This window comes from Triticum urartu, chromosome 5A (assembly GCF_056163025.1).
Source record: "Triticum urartu cultivar PI428250 chromosome 5A, HENAU_Tu73, whole genome shotgun sequence".
Classification (NCBI taxonomy): domain Eukaryota; kingdom Viridiplantae; phylum Streptophyta; class Magnoliopsida; order Poales; family Poaceae; genus Triticum; species Triticum urartu.
Window position 1 is genome coordinate 499,572,964 of NC_141877.1, and position 19,507 is coordinate 499,592,470.

At 46.0% G+C, this 19,507-nt stretch overlaps 2 protein-coding genes across 2 annotated transcripts; one reads left to right on the forward strand and one right to left on the reverse strand.

Moving 5' to 3' along the window:
• Window positions 1-754: 754 nt before the first annotated feature.
• On the reverse strand, window positions 755-3,245 carry LOC147972265 (uncharacterized). The gene is made up of 2 exons (XM_087524279.1): window positions 3,183-3,245; window positions 755-2,317 (listed from the first exon to the last, which is right to left on the reverse strand). The coding sequence occupies exons 1-2, from the start codon at window positions 3,243-3,245 to the stop codon at window positions 755-757; spliced, it is 1,626 nt and encodes a 541-aa protein (XP_087380405.1).
• A 6,364-nt stretch (window positions 3,246-9,609) lies between these two features.
• LOC147972266 (uncharacterized) lies at window positions 9,610-11,531 on the forward strand. The gene is made up of 4 exons (XM_087524280.1): window positions 9,610-9,695; window positions 9,771-10,230; window positions 10,312-10,380; window positions 11,385-11,531. The coding sequence occupies exons 1-4, from the start codon at window positions 9,610-9,612 to the stop codon at window positions 11,529-11,531; spliced, it is 762 nt and encodes a 253-aa protein (XP_087380406.1).
• Window positions 11,532-19,507: the final 7,976 nt, after the last annotated feature.

Here is a 19,507-nt window from a genome sequence, read left to right on the forward strand (position 1 = left end):
AAAAAGTCAAGCACTCTTGCCGTGTTCCGCACATAACGCTTACAAGTAAGCAGCCTTCTTTCGATTGGGTACATCCAACCGTATTGCACAGGGCCTCTAAGCATTGCCTCTTTTGGTAAATGCACCGCCAAATGGACCATCACGGTGAAGAAAGCTGGAGGGAAAATCTTCTCGAGCTTGCAAAGAATAATTGGGATTTCTTTTTCAAGTCTTTCCATGACAGTTAACTTGAGTGTTTTGCAGCACAGTTCTCTAAAGAAATTTCCCAGCTCAGCAACTGCTTCATATATATCCTTGTCCATGATTCCTCGGAGGCCCGCCGGTAAAATCCTTTGGAGGAGGATGTGACAATCATGGGTTTTCAGTACTGAAAGCTTGAATCCATCAGAAGTAACACACTTTGCTAGGTTAGCAGCATAACCATTTTGAAATTTCACCGCTCTTAGGAATTCACAGAATGCAAGCTTTTGTTCTTTACTCATTGTATACCATGCTCGTGGCATTTCAAATGAATCTTCATCTTCATTGTGCTGTAGATGAAAATCTTCTCTTATGCCCATGTCCTCCAAATCAAGCCTAGAACTAACCGTGTCCTTTGTCTTCCCTTTAATGTTCAAAAACGTCCCTAGCAGATTCTCGCATATGTTTTTCTCAATGTGCATTACATCGAGATTATGCCTTAATTTTAGATAAGCCCAGTATGGCAGGTCCCACAAACAAGACCTCCGGTCCCAACATTGACGTTCCTCACGCTTTATTTTCTTCGCAGCTTTCCTGGTCTCACAGCTTTCACCTTTTCAAGTTGCTGCTCCAGCTCTTCTTTAGTGAATTCAGCTGGCTTGTCACGGGTTTCATTCTCACCATTAAAATCTTTGCTTCTTCGCCAGCGATGGTTTCGGGGAAGAAAGTGGCGGTGCCCAATATAGCAGATCTTGCTCCTTATTCTCTTTGAGCAAGGGTATTTGTCACAATGGACACAAGCCTTATAACCCACTGTGATCCTCCCAGACAGAGTGTGCAGAGATGGGAAATCATGGATGGACCATATGATTGCAGCACGTAGATTGAACTTTTCTTCCGGACTCAAGGCATCGTATGTAGGTACACCAGTCCAGAGCTGGAGCAGTTCTTCTACAAGGGGCTCCATAAAGACATCAAAATCCTTTCCTGGAGACTCTGGACCGGGGATAAGCAATGACATCATGAAGTTGGACTGATCCATGCATGCCCATGGTGGCAGGTTGTACGGCACCACAAAAACTGGCCACATGCTATAAGACGTGCTCATGTTCCCAAACGGATTAAACCCATCTGTGGCAATGCCAAGTTTTATGTTCCTTGGATCTGCAGCAAAATCTAAATGTATACGGTCAAACTCTTTCCATGCCTCTCCGTCCGCTGGATGGCTCAGCTCATTGTCCACAGGTTTCCGCTTCAGCTTGTGCCACTGTTCCTCACGCGATGATTTCTTTGAGATGAACATCCGCTGCAGCCTTGGTATCAAGGGAAAGTGCCTCAGTACCTTCTCCGGTATTGACTTCTTCCCATCAGCATCTTTCCACCTTGATGCATTGCATTTTGGAAAGTTGTCATGCTTTGCTAAATCCTTCCGAAACAAGACACAGTTATTTGGGCACACATGTATTGACACATAACCTAACCCCAGCCTGCGGATTATACTCAATGCTTCATCATAAGATCTAGGAACACAACTATCAGGGAATTGCAAGCTCAAAAGACGGAGTATTGCGTTGAATGTGGCATTGCTAATCCGGTAGAAAGACTTGATGTGGAGTAACTTCACGGTGAAGGTAAATCTTGAAAATTTACCCCCTTCATGAGCTGCGCGCTTCGCCTCCTCTAACACCTCAGCAAACAACGACTTCTGTCCATCAGCACGATCTTCAGCATCGTACAAATCCTTCAATAGGTCAGGAATCCTATCATCTTCATGCCCATCCTCTTCCTCCAAAACAGCATTATCTCGCAAAACCTTTTCCATGAAATCAATGCCAGCATCACCACCACCCATCTTATGAGGGGCCTCTGTATCAGCTTCAAAATGTTGAGGTTGACTGTCTAAAGGTTCTCCATGATATATCCATCTATCATATGTGCTGGACATCCCATTAAGAAGCAGATGATCTTCCACTCTTCCTTGAGCCATTCTTGGACGGTTGAGGCATTCGCAGCATGGGCAAAGAATGTGAGCATCTTTGGCAAAATTTGCCCGAACAAATGCTATTAAATCATCAACTCCTTTCATATGTTCTTTCGAAAACTTTCTAACTCCTTTTCTAATCCAGCTTCTGTCTATCTGCCAAAGACAACAAATTGTTGCAACTTAGCAAATCAATTTAAGTGCATCAACATTAATTAATGAAAATGGATGGAAGTAATGGAAGCTAAAATTCCAGAAAATAAGGTAGGCACCCAACTTTATATGCTAACTGCCTAAGTACAACATTCAACTATTTCCAATTTCTCACTACTTTAGTCCAGTTCACATGGTTTACTGATTTCACATGGGAGCAATAAAAAGTAGTTCAAATGGAAATACAGATTTCACATGGGAGAAAAGAAAAGCTAACTAAAACATGATGTTTCATAAAAAACAGAGATGGTTAAACAACCAACAATAACAATATATGCTGCCACTAAGAACTATTTTGGTTAAACCACCAACAATAACACCACTGTCAATTTACATTAATGCCATTTCCAAGATTGCATCAAATCTACATCAATGAGAGTTTTCCTAGTTTACATCTAATCTACATCAATATTCAGGCCTTCCACAGATTTGAGGCTCAAATTTTAGAGGTGTAACATCAAATCTACATCAACCCCAGGATCCTGTTTCAAGGAAAGACCAACTCGAGCTCTGTTCTATTGATTGCTGACAACATAATTTACCAGTAACAATTGACTGAATTCCAAAAGAATTCTTAACAATTTCATCAACAACAATTCTCCTAATAATTTCATCAACAGAAATTCTCTTCACAATTTCTACCAAATTCATCAATGACATTTCCAAGAGATTTTTCCAAGCTTACAACAAACCTACATCAAATCACTCTATGTTTGTGTGGAGATTCTCCTAACAAATATACATCAAATCATTGACATCAACAGAGAGGAGAGGGGGAAGAGGAGGGGGGAAGGAGAGGGGTGCATACGTGGGCGAGGTCTGCTTGCGGCGGTGGCGACTCCCCCATGCTCGGCGGCGGCGAGTCCCCCATGCGTGGGCGAGGCGAGCGGCAAGGTCGCCGTTCCTGTCGTGGGCCCCGCCCCCGCCCCCGCCTCCGCCCGTGCTGGTTGCTTCCGCCGCGAGGCCGTGGGCGAGGTCACCTGCAGCGAGGTCGTGGGCAAGGCGAGCGGCCCCTACTGGTTGCTTTGGCCGTCGGCCCCGCCCGCCGCCGCCCACTGGCCCCGCCCTCGTCCGAGCGACCCCTGCTGGTTGCTTCCGCCGCCACGATACGAGAGAGCCCTGGTTTTGTATAGTATATAGAGAATTACCCACACATTAGCAACAATCCCTCTCTAGCCTAGCGGCACCGAACGAGCGAACGAGCGCTAGGTCGTGGGTTCGAGTCCCCGCTAGCGCACATTTTTTAGGAATTAAAGTGCACATTTTTTAGGGAATTAAACGCTCGCTCACCCACCTGTCAGTGGCTCACCCACCTGTCAAATGGTTCCCGCCTGTCAGTGTTGCTCTGTTCAATGCCACCTGGTCGGAAGGTCCCACTTGTCAATGCAATGAGAGAGCCGTAGTTTTATATAATGTATAGATAAATTCCCATACCTGAACAACTGTCCCTCTCTAGCCTAGCGGTAGCAAGCGAGCGAAGCAAGCGCGAGGTCGTGGGTTCGATTCCCGCCTCGCGCCTCTTTTTTGGGTGAATTAAGCACTCGGCCCCACCTGTCAAATGGGTCCTGCATGTCAGTGTGTGCCCCGTCTGTTGTTGAATATTAACATTTAAGCAAAAAAAGACACCTAGACAGTGACACATAAGCGAGGTTGCTGAGGTGGCTGCCTAATCATCCTAATACATTCAAACTCAAGTGTAGTGAGCATGTTATATTGGTCGTTATCAGCTAGGCGTGAGGCAGTGGACAATGCTTCCTGCTTTAGGACCATTTCCTCTAATGGCATTATGACCTTTCTGACCAGAATGGTCGTTATAGGTTAGGGTTTGGAGCCCCCCAACAGCTTTTCACCTATTGGTCTAAAATGGTCATAAATTTATGACCAATTCTTCCAGGGTCACTGACAGAAGGTCAGTAGTTGACATATTTCTTGTAGTGAAATTCCAGCGGCAGCAGGAGCAGATCGACTCACTTAGCCAGCAAAGGGGGTCTTAGCAGCTGCAGCAGCTAGCGGATGATCCAGCATTGGATAGCACCGTCCCATCCATGCCGAGAAGCAGCGTGGGTTCCACCTCGGGCGACGCATTGCTGGATAGCTACCCAGTGGATGACATCATGGAGAACACTAACTGCGAGCTACACTTCAAAATGAAGAACATATCCATGAAGGTGGTGGACGCCGTTGCTTTTACAAATCCCCCGAGGCAACCTTCCATTGCAACCCTATTCCAGCGGGCTATGCTCGTGTCTTGGTTGATGTGGTGGTGGACCAATATCCGGGGCTAGAGCTTGAAATTCCTGGAGGTGACGAGGAGCACACACTGGGAGAGGCCAACCATCGTATCATCCTATGGAGAAAGGATTACATCATTTTTCGAAGGCCACCGACACCGCGTCAGCCGACTCCTCGTCGAAGTCCGCCACCGAGTCAGCAGACTCCCGCTCCTCCAAGTCCACCAACGCGTCAGGCCACTCCTCCTCCTCCAAGTCCGGCAAAGCGTCAGGCCACTCCTCCTCCAAGTCCGGCATAGCTTCAGGCCACTCCTCCTCCTCCAAGTCCGGCAAAGTTTTAGGCCACTCCTCCTCCAAGTCCGGCACAACTTCAGACCACTCCTCCTCCTCCAACTCAGCCACGTCAGCCGCCTCCGCCGCCTCAGCATTCACGGAAGAGAGCCGCCTCAGCTATGGTGCGTAGCAGTACAAGTCGAGGTAGTACTGGAGGTACAGGCGGAGGCAAGCGATTTCAATATGGTCCAAGCAGCCTCGCGCCTCTTCTGCAAAGGCCTTACGACAAGTCCGAGGAGGAAAACGCAGCCATATCGAAGGCCAAGGTGGAAGCCCATTTTGCACCGAAACCACCACCGCCGCCAAGGGAGAAAGTGCCTGGGGAAAAGATTGACCACTTCATTCATATGGCTAGACCACCAGCTCCCAAGCCTGTTGACACAGACTATGAGCGCCACCTCAGGAAGTTAAATCGAGCATGTCTACAGAAAGAGGCGAGCTCGAGCTCGAGAAAATCAGCTGGCAAAAGGAGCGGTAAAACCATTCCCCAGCTGGGAGAACATGTGGCGCAATCAACCCCCCCGCTTGTTGTGCCAACAACACATGAGAGTATGTGCGCCCAATATTACTGTGGGCAAACCATTAACGTTCCCGGGCTGGGCGATGTGGTAATAACTGAGGAGCATATTGAGCAGGTTGAAAGGCTCATGATAACTGTTGGACAACTCCTCGATATCGAGCCCATGTCTCAGCTTAGAGAGGAAAAAATAAAACGGAAATATGTCCGGGGCCAACCTTTGGTCGAGCCAGACGAGGTCAAGAAGCTCCCAATGAGAATGTATGAATTGCATCAATGGTACATGGACATTACCAAGATTTCCAATCCAGAGTCCCTCATGGTGAATGTCAAGAAGGATCATTACTTCCATGAGAAAGTTGTGTCCGTTGAGTATTCAGAACTATTTCAGTTATACAATCAAGACGCACTCGACAAATCTATCGTCAGTTGCTATTGTCTGTAAGTGATTTCTTTCTATAATTTAAGTCTCAAGCTAGCTGTAGTGATCATTTTGATCAATCATTATCTGTAATTATCCTCACTATATTCTTTTCTGTGGTATTATGCAGGATGAAGATGTATGAAATGAAAAAAGGTGGACGCTATGGCATTGGGTTCATTGACCCAAATACTATTAATGAATACACATGGAAATTAGATGCAAATTATGAAAAAAGTGTAGAGGAAAGCATGCTAGAGTTCTTCAAGCGCCTCAATACCAATGAAGATATACTACTTCCTTAAAACTTCGAGTGAGTCACACTGTCTTGTACTACAAATTCTGTTTTTGCCTACTAGCTAGCTACATGTTTTTGCTTACATATGCCCGCTTAATTAAGACATGCAAACGTGTGTGCATGCAGATTTCATTGGATCTCGTTAATCATTAAAGTTGATGAAGGAACAGTTGAAATACTGGACTCACTACTTAAAAAAGCAAGTGACTACACCATCTTGTTTGGGATAGTCAACAGGTAATTTCAATCATTATTAACTATATCTCAGCCTATTTAGTTCGTCATTTCCTGATATGAACTATTTAATAATCCCTTTATTCATTTTCTTTGTCGGCGGGCAGGGCTAAGGCAAATTTATGCTGTGGAGTTTGTAAGTTTTAAACAAATTGATTACTAGTGCAGCCAGGATGACCATTGCAAATTCTGAATTTTTGTTGTAGGTACTGCTGCTATATGTAGTGCTGCTGACTATAATTAACTAGATTTTACAAAAATCATCAGTGTAACAAAGATTAGATTCCATAGTGCACAAGATTCAGTGTAAATCTTCAAAATGAATTGTTGTTAGTATGTTCAGTGGTTAGAACAGAATATCAGATTTCTTAAGTTCTACAATACACAAGTTGATAACAAAGATGAGATTTCTTAGGTTGCACCACTCCCATTTTTACTCTGCTCCCATTTTGATTGCTCTGCTCCCATTTTTGCTCACAATTATTCAGAAAAGGACACTCCTAGTAACAAAACAGATCATTTACTGAAAATAGCTCTATATTTCTTCTTCTAAAGGTTGTTCCTGTAGAAATAGCTCTACATTTACTGAAAATAAACTTGGGCATTGTTTACTGAAAATAAACTTGATGCCCCTCCAGTTATCAAGGGGAAGACTAAGGAAACTCATAGAGAAAAGAAGACAAGGTTGATGCCCCTCCACTTAGCACTTAGTTTGTGCAATGACACAAATCTTTACAAATTTGCATTTACTAACTGGCACTGTATTTGGATAGGTTCATAATAGAATTTTCTGTACAGTAGTGCATCTAGGAATCATTTAAGCTCTCCTGCTATACGAAGTGGTGAGCGAGCCATCCATAGAAGCTCTTCCCTGTGTTCCAAATAGGTGATCGATCCATCCATCAAATCATTTATGATCATATAGAAGTTGTTCCCTGTGTTCCAATGGGTGAGCAAGCCGTCCATCGAATTGCCGCAAAAATCAAAATGTAACTAAATATTTATGCAGTACAGAGAAGTGTTGAAAATTCAGTTACCACTATTGCTCTTTGATTTGTTGTACTTCTTAATCTAATGTTGAAAATGCTATAGACCATGAATGATTTCAGAGATGTTTCTCTAGGTAGCACAACTAGGACCTTGAGCAAGGTATCCTACTGTACTACTGTGTCATTTGCATTTTTTTCCAGTTAGAGAAAAACTAGCAACTTGCAAAAGTAATGTTAAGGACAAACTTATTTCTATATAGACTGAACACCTATTGGATCATCTCCATTTAACACCTACTCCATCTAGCAACTAGCAAAAGTAATAGGAATATTTGGAACTGACCCATCTTAATATCAAGTTGATTTTTAGTTTGTAAAACAGAGAAAATTGGATGTTTGAAGTGGGATTTTCTGATTGTACATGCATTTTGTAACACCTACTCCATCTAGCATCTAGCAACTCTGCAGTCTGATTGTACAGGCATTTTGTTTGGAACTAAATTAAGTATTTAGTCATGAAGTGGTGATTATTTGAAGCAATTAAATATGCTGGCATTTTGTACTTTAGTTTATTTATACACATTCTCAAATCATTCTCAGATCCTGCCATCTCTATACATATTTTTGTGCTTTAGTTTACTTATACACATTCTCAAATCATTGCTTGCAGCAGTAGAGTTTCTCAAATTTATGTTTAGCATTTCATCCCCGCATCTTTGAAATTTATTTGTGATCATTTGTCGGATCTTGCTCCAAATAGTCCAAATTTAGATCGACTTGAGTATTACTACAGCTTCTCTGAAATCAACTGACCTCTCATCTGTCAGTTTCATTTTACTTATGCTATGTTTGATCTATACAGTATACCAAATCTTTCAATCTTGTCATTGGCTTGAATGAGCATTATCGAAATCAAACATTTTGCATCATTACCGACATCTGAGTTTAGTGTCAGGTATTGCATCATTACACACTATTCCTGATCCACTGCACAATTTCACAGGAGGAGTAATTGAACAAACTATTCCTGTTCCACTGCTCAATTTCACATCAATGATACACTTTGAGAGTAATTTCACATCAATTTTGCAGAGGCAACAGAGGAGGCGGGAGGAAAACATGGAGTGGTACCAGCACAGGCAGGAGAGGAGGCGAGAAGCAGAGGCAGTAGCGGACGTGGGAGGCGGCACTCGTCCTGGGAGCTATGCAGGTGTGCGGCGGCGCTGGGCTTGACGATGGATGCGCTGGTCACCTCCGCGGTCAGCGGTGGAGCTGCGACGGCCCGGAACTTGCCCAACTCCTGCACTGGAGTGGGTGGCCGCTGCGGGTGCGATCAAGGGGCCCAGGACGCGAGCAGCACACCAAGGAGGAGCCGCCGCCCGTCGAGGTGTCGCCGCCCGTTAGCCGTGGAGCCGCCCATCAACCGTGGAGCAGGTAAGCAGGGACAACGCAAATTGGCAGCCACAGTGCAGGTGGGCGGCGACGCATGTGGGCCTTCATCGTCGGCTAAGCCCTACAGCGGCTGGGGCGCGCGATGCCCGCAGGCGACGGTGGCTGGGGCGTGCGGTGCAGCGGCGACGGGAGGTGGAAGAAGCAGACTGGGTTTATTAGCACCAGTTTTAAAAGGATAAGGGGCTTTTTGAAAAATTACATTTGAACTAAGCTGATAACAACTTTTCTCGGATGGAGGGAGTACAACTTTCAAGTGTTTAGCGAAGTATATCTTCAGCAAGAACCCATTGTAGAACTATCCTGAGAGTTCTACTACTTAAACCGCCAGACTAAATTTACCGACGGGCCCAACCTAGAATTAGGAGGCATTTCATTTGAGAGGCGAAAATACGCCACCTTCCCAGCCACCAAGCTATCTAGTCACCCCAAGGGTTGGAACCAAACATGGTTTTATTGCCAAGGCACCTCTCCTAAAGGGGAAAATCCTCTGCCAGGTTATCATGAGAGCCAGCTTAGCAATAGGCACCCCCTCCCTGATCGGATCAGCACTGCAGAACGGGCTAAGTATATGCCCATCTTTTCAAAGATCAGAGCCTTAATGTCTAATGGTTTGACCGGAATCGACCTGGTTCGATGCTGGGTCGCCTAGAGGATTATGCCCTTAAGCCGCCGCTCTGGCTTGATGTGTGAGTACACCTGTGATTTAAAAGATCCACAGCGCCACTTCCAGATTCAGCTAAGTAATGATGACATCAACGACATGACCAAGTCTCTGCTGAACGAGAGCTTGGCAGATTGCAGCAGAACTAGATTGAATCCTTTCTGCGCTCTTAACAAGCTGCCAGCTATAAGCTTTTAACCAATTCTCAACTGAATCATATGTTCACTTAAATTGCCCTTTTACACCCATTTCATTTTTTAGGCCGATTTACCTTTTTGGAGTAAGAAGCTGCAAGATAAGCCGGCCAAGAAAACCCAGATGAATAACAAGGCTCTTGAAAAGCCTGCAAAGAGGAAGACCAACCCTTTTGAACTATTTGACTTGGATGATAAAGATGAGCCGGAGGTAAAACTTTACTCCCTTGGCTCATTTTTTGTACATCTTATTGATAACGATCACTATCAAGATGATGCGGAAGGAAGCCAAGCCAATGTTGAAGAGGTAACTATCCTTTCCTCCGATTCTGAAACTCCGATCAGACAGAAATGGCAACAGGCGAGCCGGAAAGTAAGGTTTTCTCACCCTTTAGCTTACTTGGATCCCAACTTTATTTTGAAGAAGCAGCAACATGAAGCTCGCCGTATGACCTGGAACGTCGGTGGCGGGATTCTTTCCTCCGGCTTACCAAACACGCCGGATCCTCGCAAGCGCCGACCAGAGGTTTCAAATATTTCCCACTTAGCTTATCACAAGGCGGGTCTTTTTCGACAACCTCTTAACCCTTCCGATTCAAACTATCAGGGGACTTCTCATTCTTCCTCTGGCGACTCAACTGGGACTCAAGTCCCTCTTTTTCAAGACTGTGCCTGGGTAAGAAACACTTTTAAGCCTATTTGCTCTCAATCACGTACTCAATTGTCATATCAACCTTGCCTTATGTCTTATTTCAGCGCTGTTGCCAAGCCCAGCAAGAAACTAAAGGTTGATAAGCCGGCCAAAGATGCTGACCCGGAGAGAAAACCATATCTCCATCAAACTTTTAAGTCTCTCCATCAAACTTTAGAGGCAACCATGGATGATCCGCCACTAGAACACCTGGTCACCGTGGACCCCATGTATGTTGACCCGGAACCAGCCAAACCGCCCAGTCCTGCCCACGCCGTTCAAGAAACTGAAGATGTAATAATCATTGGGATGGCTTATATAGCTCCAGGCAACCCTACCGCCCTATCGAAGCACAACGCATAAGAAGAATTCTTTGCTACTGATAAGGGAAGCGGAAATTAGACTTGGAGAGCTATGCCCATTTCAATGCTCAAGAAATTCATTCAGGCTATCGAAACCGCCTTCATACCAGCCGTGACTTTGAAGCCGGCTTGGTCAACCTCATGAAGGAGTGTTTTGAGGTAAGCACTGCAATCTTCCATATAAACATATCTCTATCAGCTGCCAAGTCTACTGGATATGAGAATTGAATATGTTGTAGAGTTTAAATAACCTTTAGAGTCTTTCATTCATGTCATGGCACACTCATTGTAGAATCAAACAAGTAGCCCCCAAGGGTTGGCTTAAACTGATAACTTAAGCCAGGCCTTTAAATAGTGATGATCAACTTTGCGCCTGTAGCCTCCAAGGGCCGGCTTAAGCTGACAAGCTAAACCAGGACTTCTCACCATAATCATGAAGAAAATCCAAATATGTATAGCCTCCATGATCCGAATTAAATCATATCATTTTGTCCGGGTTATCATAAAAACTGGCTTTAAAAAGAGCAATATGCATTAGCCCCCAAGTGCCAAGTAAAATACTTGTATTGTGCTTGGGACTTCAAAAATAATATGGTCATAATACCTTCCACCTTGTTCATGTTGCAGGCTGAACTAAATATGAAGGAATACCATGTCAAAGATCTGAGGGCCAACATTCAAACCCAACAATCTGAGACCGCAAAAGCCAAATCAGAGCTGAAGACTTCATTGGAAAACATTGAAAAGCTGAAACAAGACTTCAGTGCTGATTAAACCGTCTGGGAGACCGAGAGGGCAATTGAGGGAGTCCTAGATTAGGGGGTCTCCGGACAGCCGGACTATATCCTTTGGCCGGACTATTGGACTATGAAGATACAAGATTGAAGACTTCGTCCCGTGTCCAGATGGGACTCTCCTTGGCGTGGAAGGCAAGCTAGGAAATACGGATATGTAAATCTCCTCCCTTGTAACTGACCTTGTGTAACTCTAGCCCCCTCCAGTGTCTATATAAACCGGAGGGTTTAGTCTGTAGGACAACATACAATCATACCATAGGCTAGCTTCTAGGGTTTAGCCTCTACGATCTTGTGGTAGATCAACTCTTGTAATTCTCGTATCATCAAGAACAATCAAGCAGGACGTAGGGTATTACCTCCATCAAGAGGGCCCGAACCTGGGTAAAACACCGTGTCCCCTGCTTCCTGTTACCATCCGCCTTAGACGCACAGTTCGGGACCCCCTACCCGAGATCCGCCGGTTTTGACACCGACATTGGTGCTTTCATTGAGAGTTCCACTGTGTCGTCACCATAAGGTTTGATGCTCCTTCGATCATCGGTAGCAATGCGGTCCAGGGTGAGGTTTTCCTCCCTGGACAGATCTTTGTATTCGGCGGCTTCGCACTGCGGGCCAATTCGCTTGGCCACCTGGAGAAGATCGAGAGCTACGCCCCTGGCCATCAGGTCAGATTCAGAAACTTGAACGACACGGCCGATATCCATGGAGACTTGATCTTCGACGGATTCGAGCCCATGTCAGGTGTGCCGCACAGTCACGACGAGCATGACATAACTTTGCCGTCGGACAGTATTCGGGAGATCGCTTCTGCAACTACTCTGGCCGTCAATCCGGAGAAAATCACGCCATCCGAGAACGGAGGGATAGACCCCGCCACAGAGGCCACGCTCTCAGTGGTGATAGAGCCAGACGCCGACTTCACCCCTTACAAGAGCCGTGTTGCCAAACCACTGGATTCAGCCCCGGCCACGGACTCCGAGCTGCTTATATCCATGCCCGTCGAACCCGAGTGGGCGCCGATCATGGAGTTCACCTTCGAGGATATCTTTCAGCACTTGCCTTTCGGTGATGTGCTAAATTCATTAAGGTCTCTCTCCCTGTCAGGAGAACCTTGGCCGAACTATGTTCGGCTAGAATGGGATGCGGACGACGAAGAAATTCGCTGCCCACCCACCACCCACTTGGTAGCCACTTTCGACGACTTATCCGACATGCTTAACTTCGACTCCGAAGACATCTACGGCATGAACGAAGATGCAGGAGGCGAACAGGAAGCAGCGCCCACAGGGCGCTGGACAACCACTTCATCACATGACATATACATGGTGGATACACCCAAAGAGGGCAATGGCGAAGAGACAGCGGAGGATGCCCCCTCCAAGCAACCCAAGCGCCGATGTCAGCGGCGCCGCTCTAAGTCCCGCCATAGCAAAAACAGCGATAACAGTGCAAGAGGAAATAACAATCCAGTCGACTCTAGAAGAAACGATGGCTGCACTGCCCCGGTGGCAGAGCACGATCAAGATGCAAACGGCGAACATAGTGCGGATCCGGCGTCCGAACACGACGACGCCAAGGATAAACCTCATCAAACCCCGTCTGGGGAAGAAAACAGTCCGGACGAAGATGCACACATCATCCCGGAAATGCACTTGGAGCAAGAAAACCTCCGCAGAAGGCTTATTGCCACAATGAGGAGTCTGAAGAAGTAGAAGCAAAGGCTTAAGGCCGCACAAGATATGCTCAACAGCAGGTGGAACAAAGTGCTTGACAATGAAACAAAGTATGGCGGAAGTTACCACACAAATAGCTATCCAAAGCGCAAGCTATTACCTGAATTCGACGATGAGGCCTTAGAGCCCACACAGGCGAAAAATGATACGGCCAACCGGCCGGATCCACCACCTTGTGACCGTGATAGAGCGGCTAACAAAAGTCGCACATAAGTCAACACACGATCTACATGAGAACTTGCGCCAAAAATCCGGCGCGATCAGATCCATCTATGGATCTAGGAAGTGCGCTCCGGCACAAAATCAAAACTGAATACTACAACCATCCGAACACCATGGAATATCCCAACACAGGGGTGCCGCACACCCCCTATGTTTCACCGATGAGGTGCTGGATCATGAATTCCCAGAAGGATTCAAACCAGTGAACATAGAGGCGTACGACGGGACCACAGACCCTGGAGTCTGGATCGAGGACTTTATCCTCCATTTATCATGTGGTTTGCAGAGACGATCTCCATGTCATTAAATACTTGCCCCTCAAGCTTAAAGGGCCAGCTCGGCACTGGCTGAAAAGCCTCCCCGAAAACTCAATTGGATGTTGGGAGGAGCTCGAGGACGCTTTTCGGGCAAATTTTCAAGGGACTTATGTCCGACCTTCGGATGCAGACGATTTAAGTCATATAATCCAATAATCCGGAGAGTCCGCCCGAAAGCTTTGGAACAGGTTCCTCACCAAGAAGAACCAAATCGTCGACTGTCCGGACGCCGAAGCCTTAGCAGCTTTTAAACACAATGTGCGAGACGAATGGCTCGTCAGACACCTCGGCCAAGAGAAACCGAGGAAAATAGCAGCCCTAACAAGCCTCATGACCTGCTTTTGCGCGGGTGAAGACAGCTGGTTGGCCCGTAGCAGCACCAGTGACCCAAGCACATACGAAGTCGTGGATGGCATTGGAAAACGACGACACAACAAAAACAAGCGTCGAAATAAAGAAGGTAGCCCAGATAATACGGCGGTAAACACCGGATTCAGAGGATCTCGACCAGGTCAGCGGAAAAAGCCTTTCAAAGGCAGCAGAGAAGGACCATCTGGCCTAAACAAGATTCTTGACAAGCTCTGTCAGATTTCGGCACCCCCGACAAACATGCAAATCACACCCACAGAGAATGTTGGGTCTTCAAGTAGGCCGGTAAGCTAAACGCCAAACACAAAGGGGAAGAGACACCAAGCGAAGACGAGGATGAACCTCGCCAGCAAAGCACCGGAGGCCAGAAAAAGTTCCCACCAGAGGTTAAAACGGTAAACATGATCCATGTGACGAAGAGGAGAAGCAAGCATGCACTCTGAGGCACACGCGCCATAGAGCCCGTCACCCCTAGGTTCAACCCCTGGTTGGCCTACCCGATCACTTTTGATCGTAGGGATCACGCGACAAGTATCCGGCACGAAGGACTGGAGGCCTTGGTGTTAGACCCAATAATAAACAGGTACCATTTCACACAAGTCCTCATGGACGGCGGCAGTGATCTAAATTTGATACATCAGGACACAGTCCGCAAAATGGGGATAGACCCGACACAAATAAGCCACAGTAATACTACCTTCAAGGGAGTAATACCAGGCCAAGAGGCTCGCTGTACGGGCTCTCTACTGCAAGAGGTTGTATTCGGTTCTCCCGATAACTTCCGAAGCGAAAGGTTAACTTTCCACATCGCTCCATTCCGAAGTGGTTATCAAGCACTACTCGGAAGAACGACTTTCGCTTGTTTTAATGCAATACCGCATTATGCTTTTCTCAAGCTTAAGATGCCTGGTCCACATGGCATCATCACAGTTAGTGGAAATACCAAAATTGTTTTACGTGCGGAAGAGGATGCGTCGGCTTTAACATCCGCGAACTAGACGGCCTCACCAACTAGAAAAAATGACAGGTCGTCAAGACCACGGACACGGTTAGACGAGTCCGGCTCTCCACCACATATACATGAGATTGGTTTGATGGTCAAACCCTCATAGACAATACCAGGGGCTTCCCGTATGTAATCAGGACCAGCCCGATTCAACTTGACTTCTCTTGAATTTTGATAGTTCATTGATAATAACCAATTCTTTTTTTGGCACGACAACTTTCACCTAAGTTCTTTCCTTTTACAGATGACAATCGTGCTACACCAGTCCAGGACACGGCACAACGGAGACACAGGCGCAGACGTGCAGCAGGGACCCGCCCAAAGGTTTCTTTTTAGATTCAGACCCTGCGTCAACCTTTTTTACTGTCTCTTGTTGCTCACATCCTCCGGATACTCCACACAATCGAGAAGGATGCTGACGTTATTGGCATGTGGCCACATCAGGATATTGCACGTACCTAGACACATGGGGTTTATTATTAAGGGCATTGTTTAGCCCAATATATGTTATAAAGACCGAACACCTTAGGGAGTGTTCGGCGTCGCGAGTTTGGCCCTATATGCATCAGCTCCGAATCATGTCTTTGGTCAAATGTTGGGTTTGCCCGACTTCCACATTTTGGTACCTTACGTTCTGTTATATCGGCTAAGGTAGCACTGGGAGAACTACTGCGATTGTGCCCTGGTTCATCCGGATGAGCACCTCAGTAGAGAAAGCCGAAAACTGGCTGTCATGATATAGCGAGAGACTGGTCAACCACTCGATGACTCAACGGAATCTTCGGGATTCCGCATTAACAAAGGAACGTTTCCCGGTCATGTATGTACGCGCCCTGTATTCGGACGAGCGCAGAAGTACCAGGGGCTATATAGTAGCCCCACCGTCAAACTCCTATGGCTAAGTGAAAGTGTTAAAGCAATATAGTCTGATTGCCTCGTTCACCGCGCTACCACCTCCTTAATGGACCAAGACGTTGGATCAAGTGTGGATTCGCGTTTTCTACGAACACCCCCGCATTATATGCATGGGGGCGGAAGCCGACGACTGCAAACTTTCAGGTTATATACATATGTACATAAACGGCCGCACATGAGGCATCATAATACTTTCGGGCAAAAGTATAAATACAACCTTGATAACTCAATAAAACATTGTTTTTACAATGGAAGTACATGTCACTAGAACATAATATTCTTCGAGCACTGAGCCTCTATCGAACGAGCGCCTTCAAGAACTTCTTCAAAGTAGTCCTCCGCAGCCACTCGGCCTACGGCCGAACCCTGTGTCGCAACAGTGGTGGCCTCCATCTCCGCGCAGTATGTCTTGACACAGGCAAAGGCCATCCGCGCACCCTCTATGCACGCCGATCTCTTCATAGCATCGATGTGCGGCACAACACCAAGGAATTGTTGCACTAAACTAAAATAGCTATTCGGCCTTGGCCCTCCCGGCCACAGATGATCCACAACAGACCTCATGGAAAGTCCGGACAACCTACGGAGCTCGGCCCACTCGGCCATTTGCTCATTCAATAGCAACGGACGGACTGGAGCATGAAACTGTGAACAGAACAACTTTTCCACTTCTAGTTTTTTCTGATCCTTGAAGTACTCGGCCGCATCAGCAGTACATGCAGCCAAATCCACGTAGGCGTCCGCAGAACTCCATAGTCGGTCAAGAGGAACATACTTTGGATCTCCGAATTTAGTCCACAATAAGAAGGGCTTCCCAGACACGATATCTGCAGCTTGATGCAGCTCCTCCTTCGTCACTCTAATTTTGGAGCGGGATTCCTTGGCAGCTACCAGGGCCTTCTCCAGGTCCGTCGCCCTCGCTCAGCTTTCTTCTTCAAGAAGCTGGTAACAGTTAGCGACATCTTTTAACTCTACATCCATTTTGGCCATTCTTTACTTGCTCTCGCAATGCGCGGCCTGTTCGGTCCTCAACTCTTCGTTCGCCTTTAGAGCGGCCGCATTGCTACTCCTTGCTTGTTTCTGGGCTCGGGCAAGCTCCGCCCAAAGGGTCTCCACGGTGGTGATACGTTTCCAACGTATGTATAATTTTTGATTGCTCCATGCTATATTATCTACTATTTTGGACATTATTGGGGTTTATTATCCACTTCTACATTATTTTTGGGACTAACCTATTAACCGGAGGCCCAACCCAGAATTGTTGTTTTTTGCCTGTTTTAGGGTTTCGAAGAAAAGGAATATCAAAGGGAGTCCAAACGGAATGAAACCTTCGGGAACGTGATTTTTAGGAAGATTATGATCCGAGAGACTTGGACCCTACGTCAAGAAAAGAAACAGGAGGCCACGAGGTAGGGGGGCCCGCCCACCCCCACCAGGCGCACCCTCCACCCTCGTGGGCCCCCTGTTGCTCCACCGATGTACTCCTTCCTCCTATATATACCTACGTACCCCCAAACGATCAGATACGGAGCCAAAAACCTAATTCCACAGCCACAACTTTCTATATCCACGAGATCCCATCTTGGGGCCTGTTTCGGAGCTCCTCCAGAGGGGGCATCGATCACGAAGGGCTTCTACATCAACACCATAGCCTCTTCGATGAAATGTGAGTAGTTTACCTCAGACCTACGGGTCCATAGTTAGTAGCTAGATGGCTTCTTCTTCTCTCTTTTTGGATCTCAATACAATGTTCTCCCCCTCTCTTGGTGAGAACTATTCGATGTAATCTTCTTTTTGCAGTGTGTTTGTTGAGACCGATGAATTGTGGGTTTATGATCAAGTCTATCTATGAATAATATTTGAATCTTCTCTGAATTCTTTTATGTATGATTGGTTATCTTTGCATGTCTCTTCGAATTATCAGTTTGGTTTGGCCTACTAGATTTATCTTTCTTGCAATGGGAGAAGTGCTTAGCTTTGGGTTCAATCTCGCGGTGTCCTTTCCCAGTGACAGTAAGGGTAGCAAGGCACGTATTGTATTGTTGCCATCGAGGATAAAAAGATGGGGTTTTCATCATATTGCATGAGTTTATACCTCTACATCATGTCATCTTGCTTAAGGCGTTACTCTACTTTCATGAACTTAATACTCTAGATGCATGATGGATAGCGGTCGATGAGTGCAGTAATAGTAGTAGATGCAGGCAGGAGTCGGTCTACTTGTCTCGGATGTGATGCCTATATACATGATCATACCTAGATATTCTCATAACTATTCTCAATTCTGTCAATTGCTCAACAGTAATTTCTTCACCCACCGTAGAATACTTATGCTCTCGAGAGAAGCCACTAATGAAACCTATGGCCCCCGGGTCTATCTTTATCATATTAATCTCCTACTACTTAGTTATTTCCTTTGCTATTTACTTTCCTTTTATTTTACTTTGCATCTTTTATCATAAAAATACCAATAATATTATCTTATCATATCTATCAGATCTCACTCTCGTAAGTGGCCTTATAGGGATTGACAACCCCTATTTGCGTTGGTTGTGAGGATTTATTTGTTTTGTGCAGGTACGAGGTACTCGCGCGTAGCCTCCTACTCGATTGATACATTGGTTCTCAAAAACTGAGGGAAATGCTTACGCTACTTTGCTGCATCATCCCTTTCTATTCGGGGAAAACCAACGCAGTGCTCAAGAGGTAGCAAGAAGGATTTCTGGCACCGTTGTCGGGGAGGCCTACGCAAAAGTGAACATACCAAGTACCCATCACATACCCTTATCTCCCGCATTACATTATTTGCCATTTGCCTCTCGTTTTCCTCTCCCCCACTTCACCCTTGCCGTTTTATTCGCCCTTCCACTTCTAGGGAAAAGCCTACCAGCAGCGAGGGTTTTGGGCCTCTTAGTAGCGCGGGCACCGGCGCTACTAATAAGGCGCTACAGCTAACGTATAGCAGTAGTGCCGGTTGTCCCATGCTACTGCTATACATGAATAGCTGTAGAGCTCTTTGGGAAAGGGCGCTACTGATATTATCTACAGCGCTGTTTGCTGGGACGCGCTACTGACAATGCGGCGCTACTGCTAAATTCCCCCCCTCGCTACTACTAGTTTATTTATTAGTTTTTTTCCTGCATATTTGTTTTGTATTTGTTTTGTATTTGAATAGGCTTTATACAATAATCTTTAGAATGTCATACACATACAAATGTAACCATAACATATACATACAATTAGTCTCATCAAATCATGTAATCATCATAATCATCATCCAACACAAAGTGGTCTCTCGTCATTATCTCGAAAATAGCGATACAAGTCTCGAATGATATGCAAATATATCGTCATCCATCTAAACAATGATATACGCGAGAAGAGCTATCAC

Coding starts and splice junctions, on each gene's coding strand:
- LOC147972265 (XM_087524279.1), bottom strand. CDS start 3,245: ATGGGGGACTCGCCGCCGCCGAGCATGGGGGAGTCGCCACCGCCGCAA. Junction 2,318..3,182: donor CGCAAGCAGACCTCGCCCAC/GTATGCACCCCT, acceptor TGTCTTTGGCAG/ATAGACAGAAGCTGGATTAG.
- LOC147972266 (XM_087524280.1), top strand. CDS start 9,610: ATGACCAAGTCTCTGCTGAACGAGAGCTTGGCAGATTGCAGCAGAACT. Junction 9,696..9,770: donor GCTCTTAACAAGCTGCCAGC/TATAAGCTTTTA, acceptor TTTCATTTTTTA/GGCCGATTTACCTTTTTGGA. Junction 10,381..11,384: donor TTTTTCAAGACTGTGCCTGG/GTAAGAAACACT, acceptor TTCATGTTGCAG/GCTGAACTAAATATGAAGGA.